The sequence below is a fragment of the Montipora capricornis genome, chromosome 10 (genome assembly GCF_036669925.1).
Source record: "Montipora capricornis isolate CH-2021 chromosome 10, ASM3666992v2, whole genome shotgun sequence".
NCBI lineage: Eukaryota > Metazoa > Cnidaria > Anthozoa > Scleractinia > Acroporidae > Montipora > Montipora capricornis.
In genome coordinates, this window is record NC_090892.1 from 64,518,283 (window position 1) to 64,538,282 (window position 20,000).

The window sequence follows — 20,000 nt, forward strand, 5'->3', positions numbered from 1 at the left end:
GCTAAATAAAATACAGCGGTCCCGATTCAAAACCTATTCAGCAGCACTGAAGATTGCATTTCTCATTAAACTTGTCAGTTACCAGTAGAATTTTCTTTTTGAAATACGATTTAATGGGGCGTTTTTCCCGAAAACCTTAACAGATATTCGTCGCTCTCTCATTGTTTTTTCAGAGCAAACTGGAATCGTAAAATGAATCCTTTAAACTACGTTGTAGTGGTTATACTGTCACACTGCGGTGAGTAGTTAAACCTTGTTTCGAAGTTTGGGTTTCAATATTCATCTTAGGAATTATATTCGTTGCCAAGTAGTTTAAGATACTCCTTCCTCTATAGTGAGGGTATATAATTAGGATTTTACGAGGCCTGTTTTTGTTTGCAAATGATACACAAAGCACGTCTTTCAAATCGAAGGGTTTTGATTATAGTTAAACAGATAGGGGGTTCTGGGTACGCTGTAGTTCATGACGATGATTTTTTCAAGGCTGAGCAACGTAGAAACTAAACGTCGTCATATTTATATATTTTATATTCCGTGCGTCTGTTCAGTAATAGATCACAGAAGGCGTCAACATGTGGTAAGAACATCAGTGACACACTCGGCTATCGCCTGGTGTGCCACTCTTTTGTTCTTACCACCTTTGAAATCATCGCACGGAGACCTAGAATCTCTTTGTTATATATATAATATTGAAAGAATTAATGCTTTTTGATGATGATCTCAGCTATGCGTCTGTCCTCTAATAGATGATAGGTGAGAACCAATCAAAATGCTTGCAGTACTGAGCTTATGATATAAATTCTAATGTTTTCTTTCCAGTGCTTGCAGGATTGGCTCTTTCACATAAGGAACACCACCGTCACGGTAAAGGTCGGCATCACAAAGGAAGACATCAGGTGTCGTATGACTTACAATCCCACCACAAAGTACAGGCAAAGCACAAATCATTGAAGCACGGAACGACAGTTGGTGCTCAGCGAGGAAATGTTCCCAGTCCACTGCAAGACTTTGTTCTTGTAAGTGGAAATCCATTATTCCATGAAAGACCGCGAAACAGTGATACAAAAACAAACGCCACGGAAGAGTCAACAACGAAGGCGATGGAGGAGAAAACGCCGCCACAAATTGACTGGGGAGCTCCTTCTGTATTTCGTAAACCGGAAGGGCAGAGCCCATTGGCAAGCCACAAAGAGGAAGCAAACGAACAGCCGAAACAAGAGGAGAACCGACCGAGTGATTCCAAAAATACCACTGCAACCGTAGCGTCTGAATTGCAATTGATTCATGGAAATGGCACTGCAAGTCAGGAAATCAACCCCTTCAAATATCCAGAACAGAACATAAAAGCGGGAATGAATCAAGAGAAAAACAAAGAAAATCACGAACTTGGTAATGTGACTTCTCAAACACCCAAGAACACTTCAAGCGAAGCCATATCCAGTGTCAGCCTCAGCAATTCTTGGAAAAACCCTAACACTGAAACGAACCCAACTACATGGGGTAGCGATAATTATTTTGTAAAGTTAAAGCAAAATCTCCTCTCAACGGACTGGACTAAAGCAGCAAAGGCAGCCTCGGGAGCTTTACTTCCAAAAACGAACAAGACTATGAATGCCACGGATGAAAAACCAGAAGCACAAAAGCAAAATGAAGGCGGTGAACATTTCCCGTTCAATATTCCCGGAGTGAGAAATTACGGAAAGGAAAAAACTGAAAACGAAGGAGCTAAGCTCGGTAAACATCTGACAGAAAATCTTGGACCAAATTGCCACTGGAAAATCACTAAAGGAAATAATGGCGAGAACGTTACTTCTCTTTCTTGTTCTGGGGAGTTCACGAAACCCGAAGAGCAGAGATTTGCATTCGAGAAAACGGACAAAAATGAACCTCTTACCAATGTCTCAGGCAGTAAAGAAACGTCCTCTGAAAATTTCTTGCTCCCCAAGACTGGTGGAGAGCAAAAAGAGAGTCACGAGGAAAGTAAGTGTCTTGATTAAAATTTAGATTTAGCCAAGCCTAAGAGCAGAGCTCCCTTATTTATTCTTAAAACAAGTTAACCTGAATTGAGCCTGCGATCCAATGGAAAAGCAGTACCTGGTCAGCGATTAACCTAAAAAAAAAGAAGTGACCCCAGTCCAAGATGTGATCACGTGATACTGGACAGCGGATGCCGTCTTTTGTTGACATATGATGTACGCTGTAAACGGCTGCCATGTTAGGCGTTATTAGGATTTTATTAAATTAATAGGCAACTTCGTAGTGCAAACGCGCTCACGAGCAATACCGCTAGCCATGATTACCATGAGAAAAGCAACTCATGTGTTCCTAAATGAGTATGGTGCTCCGCTATGACCATAGTGTTTCTAATAACTGGCAGGAGCGTGCAACTTCCGTATGTCTGTGTCATGTCATTTTCACTGTCATATCTACTTTCAGAACGATTTTCCAGCCAATCATAAACCGACTTTGAATAATTAATGACCACCCTCGGCGACAGAAACTCGGAAAAGTGTTTCAAAGAAAGGTGGAAGACAGTTTCTGGTCCGTCAAAGAATCGTTTCAAAATAGCCCAATGCTTTAAATAAGAAACACTCTGACATCAGCTTTATTCAAGAGGTCTTTTCGGTACTGAAGAAAAAGTAACACATTAAGTCAGGAATGATTTCTCTCAGTTTTTGTTTTATACATTATTGAATGGAAAAAGAACCTTAACTTGAAAGAAACATGACTGAAATATGCGTCAGTAATACAATATTAGTATAATTACATAGGTGATTATTGAAAATTCTCTGCGCTGATTCGTTGCTCTTGAGGTGATTACCACACGATAATCACCTAAGCAGTTTTTTTCAAAATGGCCGCAAGCAATTTTTTCGAGGTGACAGACGAAATTAATTGTTTTAAAGAAAATGCATATTTTTCAAAAAATCCCCTATGTAATTAACAAAAATAATAATTTTCAGTTCAGGCTCGGTAAATATCGGTAAACAAAAACCGAGACCATATTTACCTCGCCTTCGGCTAATAATTCTTAAATATCAATAACAAGTGATAAACATCTCATCCTAATATTTTGGCTAATTGACATTATTACCACCTGCAGGTGATGAGGAATTTGAAAAGGAAGCAGTCGCCACAGTAAACGAGTTTAGGAAGATTCATCGTGCCTTCGATATAACTTTAAGCCCAGAGCTGAGTCGTCAAGCAAGAGAGTATGCCAAGAAGATCGCCAACATGGGATCACTTCAACATGATCTGGAAGCTGTCAAAGAGTTGGATGAAGGAGAGAACCTTGCTATGGGATGTAAACAGTTTGGAGTACCACTTACTGCTCGAGAGGCTATAACAAATTGGTAAGTAATTGTGGGCTATCTGGTCTAGAGCGATACCTTTATTTTAAGACCTAAACGCCTGTTCATTGGTAGCTTTTGTGCACGCGAATGGGTTTTAAAGCTTGACTTAAGTAATTTATTAGTGTTTAATCATTGTTCAGGGAATTCGCTTCGACGCAGTTTAAGTTTATTGCGTTCGACATTTCTAATCTTGGGTATCCTGTGCATAGGGGGAGCTTTTGCAAGTTTTATTTTCACAAATCAGTTTTTGTGACGTCTCCACCGCTTTCAATTTAGCCACATACCGGTGTTATACGTTCGATAGACGTCCTTTACATAAATGCATCGTCTTCATGGCATCTCGCCTCGTTTATTGAGTTCTCCCAACGAACGCACTTCAAAATCAGTGATTACTTCTAGATTTATGTCTTCTGAAGTGATGAATAATCAAGATTCCGTTACATATGAGTATTCAAATTGAAAGAAAGGCAATACGATAAGTAATTCGTCTATGAAAGGCAATCACATTATCAGCAACGCATATAGCATCCAGGTAACAACCCTAACCGCCTGGGATTAACTTCAGCGCTTTTTGAAACCATCTCAAGAAGTATCCCCTACCCTTAAGCGTCTTTGCTTCCAAAGCGACTGCCGAACGCACTTCGATGATCCGAGATTACTACTTAAGGCCTGGCCAAACGCTCGCAACATTTATAACGGCTGGTTCACACGAACTACGCCAACTTGAACGCAAGCGCGAGCCACTATAGGACATTTTCCATTTCTTGCGTCGGTACTTGCGCATGCGTTTGTGTTTGTGTTTGCGTCGCTCATGTGAAGCAGCCTTTACACCAAGGCAGTCATTTATCGATAGATTTTCGGTGAAAGTTACCTACAGTACATGATTCCATAACCGTTTTCTCCTTCGCTTTTCCAGTCGCAGCTCCAAAACGAATGTAAGCGTTTCTGTGTTTCAACTTTTTCGTTTAAGTTATCTCGCTTTATGTTAGTGATGTCCTTCTGTTCTCGTTTCCGATCCATTTGAAGTTTTTACTGCTTTTCACTTCACACCAGTTGCATTTGGGTTTTCGCTTATTCTTTGTCTGCTTCATCAACTGTCATCAAAAACTCGGGAGAAATGCTTGAGACATTGATCTGACTTTCAATCAAGGCGTTGTTTGTGGAATCGACCTAGGGCAGCACTAAAAGCCGGAATCCAGAATCCGGAATCCGGAATCCGGAAACCGGAAATGAGAATCATCCACAATTCGCAAGAATTACAACAACCTATCCACTGGATAACTCAATTTGTTTTGCTAGTGTTTATCCGCTGGATAGTGCAGGATTTATCCGGCAGATAGCGTTATCCACCTTTTGAACAATCGAGGCTGGTTTCTTGTCCATTTTGATTTTCATCAAGTCTTCTAATTGGAAATCCCTGTAAATATATGATCATAATCGAAATTTGTTTATTGTACATGGTCAAGTTTACGTAGAAGTAATAATGTTTGAAATTTATTAAATAAACAATGTTGTTTTTTACCGTCTCTCCTTCCTTTGATTATGTTCTAGCCAGAGTCTATTACCCAAGAGTAAGAAACTGATATCAGGTTTGTCCCCATCAGCGTCAGAAAAGTTTTTATTTTTAAACCCAGTTTAAAAACAAGTTTTGCCAGACAATAGACCAAATTGGTTAACTTATTGTTGCATCCAATTCAAATCTCCTGAGGTTAAGATTCTTTGTGTGTTGTATTTGCATTATAACACAGCATTCACATTTAAATGATGATGCAAATCCCAAAGGGTTTTGTTTCAGCCAATTTAGGCTATTGTTTCAGTTTCTGGCAAAACTTGGTAATGGATTCTTACCAGAACATTATCAAAGGAAGTAAAGACGGTAAAACGCAACTTTGTTTATTTAATAAATTTCGAAATATTATCAGCTTTACGTAAACTTGACGATGTACAATCAACAATTTTCGATTATGATCATTTATTTACAGGGATTTCCAATTGGAAGACTTGATGATAATCAAGATACACAATATACCAGGCCTCGATCGTTCAAAAGGTGGATAACACTATCCACCGGATAAATCCGGCTCTATCCAGCGGTTAAACACCAGCAAAAGCAATTGAGTTATCTAGTAGATAAGTTGTTGTAATTCTGATTTCTGGTTTCCGGATTCTGCCGGATTCCGGATTCCGGATTCCGGATTCTGGATTCCGGCTTTTAGTGCAACCCATCAACGGATAAGCCATGAATAAATTTCGGAAACAAAACGATTTATAATATACAATGACCTGTCTTATACCAATGCAGGGGCTGACAAGATCATTTGAAAAGTCAATTGGACTATTATTTCTCCTCCGCCTGTATGAATTAAAGTTTTGCTTGGTAATGAATGACAAGAACACTTGAGTACAAATGTAACTAATTAATATGGGTAATCAAATGGTGACGAGTGACATTAGGGAATAATTTCACGCTCGTTTTGTCCAAAATCACGAGCCTTTAGGCGAGGAAAATTGTTTGATTTTGGACAAAACGTAAGTGAAATTATTCTCTTATTTCACCAGTATACCATTTGATTAGGTATTAATATAATGGATGACAAATTACATATGTTGTGACATTTTGGCACAGTGGGAAAAGTTGCCATGACAACATTATAGTTTCACATGTGAAATTATAAATTAACGCTAAAATTTCGCGCCAAAATTAAGACTTAATTTGTAACCCATGTTATTAACAACTTAATGACTTTCTTCAAGAATTTGATATATAGTTTGATGTTGTTCTAGGTACAACGAGGTATGCGACTACGATTTTGACCGGGCGGAGTTTAGTATGTCCACGGGCCATTTTACTCAAGTCGTTTGGGCTGATTCCAAGGAGTTTGGAATCGGAAAGGCAGCAGGCAAGCAGAACGGAATGCCTTGCACTTTTGTTGTCGGGCGTTTCACGCCTTCTGGAAATTACAAGGGTGAATACAAGAAGAATGTGTTCAAAGGGAAATTCGACCGGAGCTACTGTGATAAACTTAAATATAAAAAGCTTCTATAAGAACGGAGATGAAGATGCACAGACTTTTACCGGCAATCCTTTTCCCTTAAAATTGCATTAAAAACTTTAAGACGGAAACGCACAGTAAGGTTAAAATAAATTGCTACTGTCGTGTCACTGATCAGGTGAAAAATTGCCAGTTTTAAAAGTTGAAACTTTTAACAATATTTCTATTTTTGAAAAAGAACTGTTTCAGCACAGTCAAATTAAGAGAGACATTGCTCGAGCGTGTCTGATAAAACGGTTCTTCCAAGTTGTGTACGAGGTTTACCTTTCTCGACTCAAGCTTAGGAATCGAACAGTTTCCTTTGAACCTCTTGGCGAATGTAACTCTGTTAGGCCCCATGTATCGAGTACATCCCGTTGAAAATAGGTTCAATTTGAGGCAATGAATGCAGTAGATTTATGATAAACCATGTACTGGCACGTACAGCACAAAAGAAAATAAAAAACATGTCAGGTTTCTTGCCGTTTATGTCTAATGCTCTCTACTTGCCTTTAATTAAATGATACCGACTGTAAGCACGTTCAGTGGCAAAAATATGTCAAGGTTGAATGCGCGCATGATATCGATTGAAATGAAATGTTGACAAGACATGTTGATTTGGAATGCCCACAGTGCATATTGGGTGCTGCCGTGTTGCACTATGGGATAATTTCGTCAATGTGCGCTCTGCCTTCGTAATAGCCGATTTAAACGGATTATCTTGTTCACAAGCTTTCCTTGTGAAACCGGATTATACCTAAACCCCTAATTCCGATTGGTCCAACGAAAACACACAGGGATGGAAACGAGAAACAAGATCAGCTCAAACTCGGACTCTTTATCCTCGTCACCTGGGAGAATTCGTAGAATATCATGAATACGAGCTTACGCAACTGGTACATAATTTTGCTTCAGATTCATTATTTAATCACGTGGGTTTCAATGAACTTCGTTGGTGTAACAGTTAGCAAAAGAGAAACAAAGAATGCAGGACTCGGTTCTAAAGTACTGCGAAATGCACCGAAAGATCCACGAACTGAAACTTAGGTGTATAGTCAGGTACTTACAAGTAGTTTATTGTTTACGATACCAACTACACCTGCTAGAGTTATTTTATGGTGTGTGAGCTAATTATAACCTACTTGTCGGCGGTTCTTGAGGATCAAAGTTTCTTTCCGTGAAAGTCAGCCAAAGTATTCATGAAAGAATAGAGAAACAGTGTACTTAAGCTTTGAAAGGACCTACAAAGGACTAAAGCCATGGAAGTCAACGTATGGAATGGATAATTTGACTAATGGTGGAAAAAATTGACCCCACTTAAAAATGTACGCATTCCTGGAATTTCGAGTGTCTTTAATCTTTTTATGTCTTTTCTTCGTAACCGTCCAAGGTAGGCTGAGAGGACTTGTCATAGTTTGGTTATCATTAAGAAAGCTAATATTCTTTTCATTAATTATAAAGCGATGGATACCTAAAAATGTGGCAACGCAGTCAACTAATTATAATTTGGTAATAACAATGCTATGGAACAGCTGGGGTACGAAAAGAGCACTGTGGTTGTTCTTGTCTGGAGAAAGCGCGGAGAGAAGATATATAAATAACTGAAATAACGTTTTTAATTTCCTAAAATGTGACTACATTATTGTTGCCATTAAATAAAACATTGCCGAGGTTAAGAGACTTTGGTATTCCTCTGAGAGACAGCTTCAACTCCTTTTACAGTTACTGCAAACCTGCTGTTTCTTGGACGTGACCCAATCAGTACACAGGACAAAGGTAACGCAATCGACATACCTGCAGTAGCACGCCTTTTGAGGGGATTCAGCCTCCAGAAAGTCACTGGAGTAATTTCCGCTAAGAATCGAAATACTGGATACTCTTTACGGACGGCGAAATTGCCCCTCCACACCATTAAAAATTTGCACAATCGCAAGAAAAAAGAACACGATATGGCACGTCAGTTACTTGAAACCAATACTGCAAAGTCATCTGCTGGAAATGACAGTCGGGGATCATCTTATTTCCGTTTGGATGGCAGAGACAAGAGTGGTAGTTTTCAGATTTCTGATGAGTCTGTGAGTGGAACAGGAACTTACAGTATATCCCATGACCGAAAGGATATTGATTTAATGTTAAAAATTAAGATACGTCATCATCAAGAACAAGAACTACTAAAACAAAAGCAACAGCCAAAACAACAACAACGACAGAAACAACAACAACAGAAAAATAAGCAAAAACTCGAGCGGCAAAAACAGCAACAGACTAAAACAACTCCAAAGCCAGTATTCCTTGCTCCAGCTCCACTAAAAATATGTCTGGCTCCTTGCAATGTGAGGCATATGTCCAAAGCCTTATATTGTCTTGCAATTGGTAAGTACACAATTAAAAAATAGGAACTAAGGACAACCTAGATTTTAATTTCTGCTGGTAAGAGTACTGCCCAACTCTTTCGCTTAGAGTCGAGCGAAAGCTTGGAACAATTTTCCTGCGGACACCATATGCAATTAATTAATTAATTAATTAATTAATAATGATAATAATAATAATGATAATAATAATAATGATAATAATAATAATAATAATAATAATAATAAATAATAATAATAATCTTTTGAAATGAGCCCCTGCTCTCTTCGCTCATACAACTTGAGAAGACAAAACGTCATACTGTCTGAACAAAAAATACTCACGCTTTTAAAATATTGCAGACCATGAAGTGGTACCATTTGGAAGCTCTGATAAACAGTCGATCTGCTGTCCGGATCGATTGCAAAATTTAAAAAAAATATATTAATGTTTGAGTTGAAACCAAGCTTGACGAAAGCGATGTCAGTGAAAAACTCAGGATTTGTTCAGCAGTCAGATGTCTTTGTGTTCAAGATTATTGCTTGATCTTCGCCAAAAAAACCCAGAGAATATAAAATAATGGATTTGTTCTAGTTGCTTTTGCATCCACGATCATGACTGAGATTGTAAGGTTTATTGAAAGAGGCCCAGGATGAGGTAAGAGAGCGAATTCCTATGCCCCATCGTAGTTTATTAAAATCTATTTTTAGTTTCGCAAAGATATTTTAGTTCTCATTCCCAATGCCACGCATAATTAAAATCTCATTACGTCATTACAACTGGCCAATCAGGTGCCACTCTAAAAATAGCTGCGTAGCTAAAGTTAGATTTTAAAGATCTTTCATTGGAGGAGGCCCATATAAGGGCGATCGGTTCTCTTAGCTCATCCTCTCTTTAGTTTATGGGTGAAAGATTAAAAATTAATGTTGTCTGCAATACAAAGCTCACGCGTTGCTGCCCTTCATAGCTTCCGGGTTTGAAAAAGAGGCCCTCGATTTACATAACAGATATCGCCTCATGCACAACGCCCCACCAATGACTTTGAACTGTGAAATGAGTTGGAATGCCGCTGCTTACGCTCAAAAACTGGCTGATATGGGTAGCGGTCTTGTTCAGTCAAGTTATTACGAAAGACCATATCAGGGCGAGAACCTAGCATTTGGTTGCACTGAAAATAGAGAGTTGACAGCTGAAGAAGCAATTAAAATGTGGTGAGTATTAGCACTTCAATAAAGACCCTCATGCAAGCAGGACACCCTTGTCAACATTCTTCGTTCGTTGATAACCTGGAGGTGGCTTACTACAGTTGTCCGAAGAAAAAGATCCAGATTTTGAAATCTGTGAAATAACAGCAACTGGATATCTCTTTTGACGTGTTAGTCACTGCAATTGATGTGAATTGTAATTTTACTTAACAATTAAATGCATACTAGGGGAAAATACTAAATGTAGTGACCAGGCTCCTGGAGGGGGGAACGGAAGCTAGACATTTCAAAGGTCTTTTTCTAAAAAACTAGCCGTACGACCCCAACTTAAAATTTCAGATTTCCTTAGCGAAAAAAAATAATCATGTATAGAAATAAATAGTTAGATCTGTCAGGCAGGTTTTTCGCAAATTGCAAAAGGTCGATTTTTGTCTATTTTGATAATAACTGAAAAACTGTATGATCTTTTTTTTTTTTTTATGTTGACGGTTTCGTCTTCATATGGTTTAAAAATTCCCAAAATTTTAACTCTGGTCGTTCAGCTAGGTTTTGATAAAAAGGTCTTTGAAATACTTAGTTACCAGTCCCCCCTCCAGGAGCTCGGTCATTATATTTAGCATTTTCCCGATTTGTATTTATTTGTTTGGTAAATTACATTTTACATCAATTGCAGCGACTAACATTTCAGGAGAGACATCCTGTTGCTTTAATTTCAGATTTCAAACTTTTGATCTTTTTTTTCGGAAAACTGTACAAAAGGAGACTTTCCTAAGGCACCAAACTCTACAATTATTTACCAGTCTGATAAGATCATCTGCTAGCCGATATATAGTGAGCTTAAAAGGCTCCCACCTTTGTTTCTTTATACCGTTACGATGCTACACACGGCGTAAGCCAGTTGACCACATGAAAATTCTTTTTGTCACCTGGCAACTGCGGCGCATGCTCACCAGCAAAACTGGCGAACAAGAGCAGAGTCTGTTTTAGTCCAGTCTCAAAAGATACAAACAAATTAAATTAGGAAATCTGCTTGCAGGGAATTGGAAAAAAAAAAAACAAAAACGTACCGGGTAACCAAGAAGGGAGTCTACATTGTAGGTTTCATTTTGCGATCGCTCTTGATGAATGTCAGACCTGCGTCAAGCAATCGCGTCCAGATACACTCAAGTTTTTAGTGGACCCCTCCCCCAAAGTTTATTGCCGAGAATCAAGATACTGTTTCAAGGAGGAAAACAAAATGCGTAGAAAATAGAACGGATCAGTGCACGGATGGCAAGTTAAGGTCGGTGGGAAAAAAGCCCCTTTAATTGAATTTCGAAACCCTAACCCTAACCCAAGGCACCTCAAGCTGAAGATGACGAAATGAGGGAGCTAAAAAAGCTATGAACTTGCCCTTTAAACCCATTTCTTATCACTTATTCTTACATAAAATCCTTATTTTCATATGGCTTCCATAGGTTTGACGAAGTTTGCAAGTACGACTTTAGCAAATCTGGTCCACAACCAGGCACAAGTGACTTTTCCCAACTCATTTGGAAAGGAACTACGGAGTTCGGAATCGGCAAGGCCTCAAAACAACAATCCAGCGGTGCTATCTGTACATTCATTGTAGCTCGATATAGGCCTCAAGGAAACTTACATATTGGTGACAGCGGTTATAATAAAAACATCGAGAAAGGGTGGTTTGATAAGAATTATTGCCAAAATATAAAGAAGGCAAGTTTGAATAGAGGCCACGATCTGAAAAGATTTGAAACAAACTGACTCCTTTTTAAGTTCCATCAGAAGTAACTAAGGTTTGCTTTGATTTCTTACATACAGGATGAATTATACGGTGGCGAGAAGCTTAAGATAGGAATATTTTATGTCTGAGTGACAAGAACAATACCTCACCAGTGAGAACAGCAAACGAGTGAGATATTTAAAAAGTAATTAAAAAGATTAAAACATAAGCTTTCGGCTATCAGTCTATAGCCTATAACGAATAAATTTGCTATTCTGGTTACAGATCTATTTTTACTGAGTGAGAAATTGCTCTTGCTACTAGAACATAATTTTCTTTTAATTATATGTACATCAGGACTCTCGGCAAAACAAAACTAACTGTTTCCCTCGGGACCATACATTAAGTGTACAGTGTTGTACTGGCCTGAAATGACTAAGTATTTATTATCTTCAAATTGCCCGTTTATATATAAAACTGAGGGATGTAATTCCTGTTGTCATCTTCACTTATTCAATACAACGCCATTCCGCTCTACGTTTAATTATTGAGGTATACTTTTCTTTTGGTCACTACCCATTCAAGTGCTGACCTTTGCAAAGAGAACTTAAACTCGGTCAAGTCATACCGAAGTGGGCTCCTAGCTAATTGCATCCTGCTCTGGTGATGCGTTAAGGGATCGTAGATGGACTGTATTAAAACTTCTAGGAGATTTATCCGTGGTCTCGCTGTGCTAAGCTCTTCGCAATTTACTCCCACCAAGGAAAAAGTTCTGGCTTTGTTATTACATTCGCAAATGGTTAGACTATAAACCGTAGATTCCATCTCACATCGTTTCCTGTTAATCAACAGTGTGGGACGGTAACGAACCAAACCCAGACACTGTTCGTGAAGAGTAGGGCGGAAAGCCTCAGTGTTGTGGTCTGTCCTCCTTTCATATACATGCATGGGTTTGGTGGGTGGGTGAGATCAAATATTGAGCGATAGCGGGTGCCAGAGGCGCCTTTACAAGCTGACGTCTGGTCTCACGTGATATGTGCACTATATAGATCCTAAATCATAATTACGATCATCATCACTGTATTATTGCTACTTTTTCCTCAGGTATCTGTAGGGCTGCTTGATTGTATAACCCCTTCACGTCGTCTATGCTAATTTCCCTTTCGTAAACAAGCGATGCCATTCTTAGTAACCAAGCCTTAGTATTCGGTTAGCTTTCAATAAATTGTTAGCATTAGCTTGATTTAAAGACTTTAAAATTGACCATTTCAAGTCGTTGTTTCGGGGGTGTAAAGGTTAAATGCAGTTGTTCCCAAACCATTAAGCCGAGTTTGACATTATCTTCTAATTATTTTTTCTAATTTTTTTGCTAAAGATTTTTCTCAGTTGTTTTAAATTATTTAAGTGGCATACGCTGCTAATCTATTCCTAGATTAAGTATTTTTTTCCTCATTTGCAAACGACAAACTTAACCGTGAAAATTGTTCTACGTCTCGTCCAAATGGCATCGCTTGTTTACGAAAGGGAAAATTGCGTCGTCTATACGTATTTGTCTGCCGGATTTCCCGATTTTCTGAAGGCACTCATAATAACACGATAAGGCCATGTAAAACTGAGGTGAGGATAATACTAAAATGTAAATGAAATAGGGCTCCTCCTCTACTTTTCAACAAGAACTCCTTCTTAAAAGGTTCAATTTGTTTACAACACTCTTTGTTGTAGCTATGAGACGATATGACCAGGAAAGTCGGTCGTCAACAGTAACGACCAGGGAGCGGGTTTTATTAACACATTCGATCTGGTCCTCTCGATAAAAACTGAATTGAGCGGCCCATGGAACTATATTTTTCATCAGTACAATTGAACAGTGCCCCCCAAGAGTTAACCTATTCAACTCAACTCAGTAAAACTTTGATTAGAGAAGTACTGAACAGTAACGCCTGTGCGAGACTCATGGCCGTTCATAATGCGTTCAGTCAGTTAAATAGTTCGTCAGCGACGATAACAGGGTGTCCAGAAATCTAAATTTCTTTTCAAAATAGCTTGGCTTACAAACGGCTCCTGCTGAATTAAAAAAGCGGTGAAAGGATGCTTGAACAATAGAGAGGATCTCTTGAATAGTCTGTAGAACGAGAACCGTACAAGCTTGCAAGTTTTGCATTATGTCGTAACAAAGAAGCACCCGCTAAATTCGTCTGGGAATGACTTAGTCACCCTCTAATGTCATCAAATAAGGTCGTTAATTTTAATTTGCATCCCCATGTACTTCGTGGACCCTTGAACACAAGTGATTTTTTGATTGACTTCATCTTCTGATTATTTCCAAGATTGTTAAAAAAAAAAAATAAGGTAAGAGAATCTATTTTCAAGTTGTTGTCCAAAATGAGACAAACCAACTCCATCATTTATCAAAATGGAGACGCTGCAAGATATATGTCTTTTGAGTCTATTATATTGAGTAGGAAAGCATTGAATTTCACTTTCACAAATTAGCAGCAAAGACAGATTGACCGCAAGTTCCTAAGAATTACATGAATCTGATTGTAAGTTAGTTTTGTTGATGCTGTGCTGACACTATTTTGACGAATACCTTCGACTAAAGTCGGCAACAAAAACAAAATTTTCAATACAGTGTGTGTAGATCAACAAAACATTTCATTAATGGGTCGGTCAGAGCTGCCAAATAACCATTAAATTTCTCAACATCTTGGAAATTACTCACATCAAGTATAGCATACTTTTTTTTCGATATTTTCTCCATACGCAGATTCCTGATTTTTACTTTGTTAAAGGGCTCAGAGGATAATGAAGCTGACAAATCAAAAAACTCAATGGATGCTCTGGATTGCCACGCTCATCTTCAAACTTATAGGTACGAAAATAAAGTACTTGAAATGAATGACCCAATATTATTCTAATAAATGATATGATAATTTAGGAATCTTATCAGTTCAGACTGAAGAGAGATGAACTAATTGAATCAAAAAGTTTGATTTGGTTTGGGCTAACGCTCACATGGTTCATATATATATATATAAATGTTCTATTGATGTCTTAAACTGCTGTTTAAAAGTAAAAACTAAAATCCAAGCTTTCGCGCGCTATATATATGCAAAGAAGGTGTAGGGTGAAATATAAGTGCTACACGGCCATTTCTGTACAGAGGCCTTTAGTTGGACTGATTCCTTGAGAAACCATTATTGTAAGCGAGACCTAGCTTAACAAAAGGCGCTTATGATGAACTGAATGCAACCAAGGTTGCATGCGTATGTTGCTTGGGCTTACCTTTGCGTCGTTCCTGTAAACCATCCCTAATATGCAGTTTTGAGGCATTTTTGTTAGCAGCCGTTGCCAGTCAGATCTAAACGTCTGTTTATTAGCACCATTTTATTTCCTAGAATGCTATTGTCTGCTTGTCTTAAGGGTGGAATGTCTTAGTTAAGCAATTTAGTATAATTTATTCCTTTTTCTTCTTGGATATCTAAAGTTAAATATAATCACTTGCAGGCAGTTCGCTTTCGACCTCAGAGCAGTTTAGTTTACATTCGCAGTCTTTGCTGTTATCTTGGATTTTAACTTAACATGCATCAGTTACCAAGCTCTAAACAAATGTAACTATTATTTTCCCAACAAGTCTTCCGTTCACGTGCAGTCTGGCCACCATGGCAGTTGGTTATACACCTTATTCCAAAATGGCCGCCATTTTAGTCTTCTTTGGTTTCCTTGCAAATTGGCCCTTTTGACCTCCCTTTTAAACGTAAAATTCAAAAGAATATTTAACCTCGAACGAGGCCAAAAGAGCCAAGTTGCAATAAACAAAAGAATACTAAAATGGAGGCCATTTTGGAGTACGGTGTATATGTTAAGCAATTCTCAGGCTAAATGAAGTAAAATGATTGGCTGGTTTTCGGTCGAGACTTCACCATGGAAACGGCTCGTTTCCACCTTTTTTTCTCTCTCCCGGAAAATTCAGGTTGAACAAAACAAAAAAGTTTTAAAAAGCAGAAGTTAACTTCTTAAGCACAACAGTGCAATTATAGTAAGCGAAATGTTGTTTTATATGTAAAAGGTTACCATGCAAAGTTTGCTGATGGAAGACGAAGATTACGAAAATTCAACCAGCAGAGAAATGTCTGATCGGTCGGGTGAACGAGTGAATAAAAACGATATCTGGCTCTTAACATGTAATTACTTGTTTATTACATATTACACGCTTGAAAAAAATCAAGCCACCAAGTTGAAGTACAAGAAAGTTGCATTTAATAATAGTGTATGAATGTAAATATTTCCCGCCAATTCGTCCCGCCAAATTTGACGCCAGGCGTCAGCTAAAATATAACGTGAAACCCGATTGGTCCAACCAAATTATTACAGTCTATTTGATTGGACAATTCAAACCGTGAAGTGAAATGATATCATATCACTTCACGGGTATCATTTTTTATCATGGTTTTATCACACTGATATCCACACATAATATGTAATAAAATACACAGATTACTAACCTAACTTATTCGGAACCGTACTGGAGAATATTGGCCCTAGGTCACGACCTCTGCCGCGGCCCCTGCCGCGACCTTGGGCCGACAACATGCCCCCTTACGGCCCTCGTGCTCGGTTAGTAAAGGGTTAATCAATATTTGCTGCAGTACATGGTGCCTCATAGTTGTAAGAGTCTTTGTCCGCTTTTATACCAGAGACGCATTATCCGTTCGGACGAATTTGTTGTTCGTCTAGTTATGCGTCTCTTGCGTAAAAGCGGGCACAGGCGCATCATCCGTCCAGACAAACCATCTTTTGTTGTGCGTCTTGAATGACGCAGAACGGCAGATTATTCCGTCCAGACGGATAATGAGTCTTGAGCCCGTCTTTGCAATAGACGAATAACACGAGAGACGCATAATTTGTCTGGACGGATTATGCGTCTCTAGTACAAAAAATGACAGCCTTTGTCTTTGCCTTAAAGACTAACTGTTTAATCGCTCAAAAGACTCACTGTTGCGCATGTTTCATTTTATTTCAGTGTGCTCGAGTCAAAACTATTCCAGGTACCAAGGGTACAAAAGGGAGGCGTTGAGCTTTCGTCCGCTGCATTTTGCCGCTGTCGATCTACCTTTGGGTGATAGAGGGTCCAATGGCAATGGATCTCCTAACAAGGCTGGCGCATTCAAATTCGATGACGCTGATGTTGTGGGTTTGTAAAAAAAAATAGTTATCGTATCTTGCTTGTCATCAGATCGATCGAAAGTGCATGGTCATTTATTACTCACTTATCGGTGGCAATAAATAAAGTCAATAACGCTATTTTTTGCAAATTAATGTAGCTAATGTAATGAATATATTAGTGAATTAAAGAAGGAAAATTAGGAACTTTTATCTTTTTTTTTCGTGTAACCTTCAACGAAGCCAGTTTACGAGCAGTATCCTCATTGTAAGTAAAGATCAAGATCAAGATTTGAAATTCCTCTACTTGTAGGTGCCGGAACTTACGAGATTAAACCAGATGGTGTGGACATTGGTCTAAATTTAAAGATATCATCCGAGGGATCTGAGGCGGCTGGAGGAGGAGGTGGTGAACCTGAAGCCACTGGAAGTCCTGGTGCTCCCAGCAGTCCAAGCGAAGCACCCGGCGGACCAGGAAATGGACCCGGTGGCAGTCAACCTGAAGCTACTGGAAGTCCCGGAGCTCCCAACCCTCCAAGCGAAGCAGGCGGCGGACCAGGAGCTGAACCTGGTGGCAGTGAAGGGCCGCCTGGAACACCAACCTCAACGACAGCGCCAAAACCTGCGCTCTGCCCGGTTCCATGCTCGCAGACCAAACCAACTCAGGCCCCTGGAGGAGGATCTAGTGGGCCAGTCACCATCACTGGACCTTCTGTTCCCACATCCGCTGGAGGAGAAGGGGCTGGTGCAAGCCCTGTGACTTCTGCGCCTACCAGTCCACCTGGTGGTGCTACTCCATCTCAAGGTCTTGGTGGAAGTGCACCCCAACCGACAACTGGAGGTGGAAGGGCTGCTCCTCCTTCTGAAAGTGGCGGAGGTAAATAGACTTCCAAGGAAAGTTTGCTTTCATAAAACAGGAGTTAAGATTTCTTGGCTCAGTTGTTTAATTAAGGCCTGATTAAGCTAATCCTGGATTACGTGAAATCTTAATTACAGCGGTCCATGTCATGATAAAAGAAAAAAAATCAAGATGCTTTTAGCTTTCAACATTGATTAGGTTTTTGTTCTTCTTCAGCATAAAGTAGAAAGGCTAGGGCTTTTTTTGACGGAAAAAATTCAAGGATGTGTTGGTTAATGTTAATCGACTTTTGAAAAACTCCTCTACTATTCCATTCACGTTTTGTATTTATGATAAACTTGGCATTTTCTTTAGTTATTGCTATTATTATTATCATCATCATCATTATCATCATCGTCATCGTCATCGTCATCGTCATCGTCATCGTCATCGTCATCGGCGTCGTCATCATTACCATCATCATCGCTGTCGTCACAGCCATGACTGGCGAATTTCGAATTTCGAATTTGTCTTCTAAACTGCACATAAAGGTTCCTTTTTTATTCGTTATAAGGGTCACCATTTGAGCAAGAAGGACTAAAGAAACATAACGAGTATCGCAAAGTTCATGGAGTTCCGCCAATGACGTTGAATGCTAAGATGTCCAGCGAAGCCGCAGCATATGCTCAAGAGATCGCAAGTAAAGGAGCGTTGACTCATGCGAGCGCAAAACAGAGAAACAACGATGGAGAAAATCTCTCCATGGGATGTGATTCAGATGGCCAAACGGCAGCTGAGGCAACCACCAACTGGTAAGACATTTCTTTCGAGTGAACTCTCTTTATATCATTGATGTTTTAATATGTTTCTTTCATTCTGTTTTATTTCTTTGACATGTCCAGGCCAAGAATATAAATGTAACACGAGAATTTCAACCAGGCGGATTTAGTCTCTAGAGAAGGACGCATGAAGTCAAGATGGTTGGACAGATTGGCCCCGTTTTTTTTTTTTTGGCGTGTTTACGGATTCAGACGAAGTCAAGGTCCATAAACACACGGAAAAAGAACGAGGCCAATATCCAGCCTTCTTGACCGAACTAGCTCCATCTTGCCCGCTCGGGTAGCCAATCACAGCATGGGATTTGGTTCATCTTGCCGCTTATGGAGCTAGTAAATAAATATAATAAATTCAGTAACATATGAACATCGTAAATGTTCTACTACTATCATTCGTTCAATCGCCTCTTACGGGCTAACGGAGTTTTTTCCTTCTTTGAAAAAGAATTTACCCTTGCTAAATTAATTCCAAATTGCACTTGAACTTGTGTAAATGCACATAGGAGCAGTCGTGGCTCAGATGGCTAGTGCGCGGCTTTTGGAGCGAGAGGTCCCTGGTTCAGTCCTCGGTGACTTCAACGTCTGTTTCGACTTTCCTCTGATCCGTGTAGCTATAGCTATAAATCCCCTTAAAACGGAGCACTGACAGAGGGAGGGGGGTAAAGGGCGCACCGTCGGCTTCCATTGATACCAGCCTCGTAGCTGAAGGAACTACCGACGTTAAATAAAGTGATTTTACCTTTACCTTTTACAAAACGCAATATACCGTAATGCAATCTGCTGCAATCTTTGAAAGTCATATTCCGTTACTGATTTTTCGGCATGGCATGAGATACAAGGCCTGAACTAGCCAAACTTTTGCCAATAGACCTTTTTGCAGATACGGCAGCCATTTTGATTTCTATTGTTTCGAAAGACATTATGGGATGTTCAGAGGGCAAATTAATGTGTATTTGTCCCCTGGGCATCCCCATAATAGCTATTTGAAACAGTAGAAATCAAAATGGCGGCCGTACCTGCAAAAAGGTCTATTAACAGGAAATTTCGAATCAGTGCAACCCCTGGTATAATGTTTATGTATGGGTTATTGCCAGCAAGGGGAAATGTACCACGTTGCGAGAAAAGTCCTTCTTATGTTGTGGTGCTTCAGTCATAAGCGCATGCCCGCAATACAATGTACAGTATGCGGTGATGATCATAATGTTAATGAGTATAGGGAACATATTTAATTAACAACCAGTAAAAAGCGTTAGCTGGTCAAATCCTCCTCCTTGGAGTGTCTATGTGGGGTATTACACTTGTTATTAATATCTTTAACCCTATCCTTTTCCTTACCCTTATCTTTACCACGATCATCATTTATTTTTAATAATACAGGTACAACGAAGTATGCGATCCAGGACACACTTTCGGCCAACCCTCAGGTAGTCCAGGAACTGGTCACTTTACCCAGGTGGTGTGGAAGAAAAGTGTCGAGCTCGGAATCGGAAAGGCTGACGTT

General features: G+C 39.3%; 2 protein-coding genes across 2 annotated transcripts in view; both read left to right on the plus strand.

Moving 5' to 3' along the window:
• LOC138021186 (uncharacterized) overlaps positions 1-6,869 on the plus strand; it is a 24,727-nt gene extending 17,858 nt beyond the window's left edge. Inside the window, exons 10-13 of the mRNA XM_068868049.1 lie at positions 174-238; positions 820-1,980; positions 3,104-3,353; positions 6,138-6,869. Coding sequence (XP_068724150.1) covers positions 174-238; positions 820-1,980; positions 3,104-3,353; positions 6,138-6,399 — 1,738 coding nt within the window. The 3' untranslated portion in view covers positions 6,400-6,869. The remainder of the gene's footprint in view (positions 1-173; positions 239-819; positions 1,981-3,103; positions 3,354-6,137) is intronic.
• A 666-nt stretch (positions 6,870-7,535) lies between these two features.
• The window catches only part of LOC138021187 (uncharacterized), a 12,978-nt gene continuing 513 nt past the window's right edge, over positions 7,536-20,000 (plus strand). The window contains exons 1-9 of the mRNA XM_068868050.1: positions 7,536-7,775; positions 8,108-8,758; positions 9,702-9,945; positions 11,397-11,696; positions 14,455-14,534; positions 16,686-16,856; positions 17,139-17,702; positions 18,238-18,475; positions 19,877-20,000. The exon at positions 19,877-20,000 is cut by the window's right edge and continues 513 nt beyond it. Of these exons, the coding sequence (XP_068724151.1) occupies positions 7,709-7,775; positions 8,108-8,758; positions 9,702-9,945; positions 11,397-11,696; positions 14,455-14,534; positions 16,686-16,856; positions 17,139-17,702; positions 18,238-18,475; positions 19,877-20,000 (2,439 nt within the window). The 5' untranslated portion in view covers positions 7,536-7,708. The remainder of the gene's footprint in view (positions 7,776-8,107; positions 8,759-9,701; positions 9,946-11,396; positions 11,697-14,454; positions 14,535-16,685; positions 16,857-17,138; positions 17,703-18,237; positions 18,476-19,876) is intronic.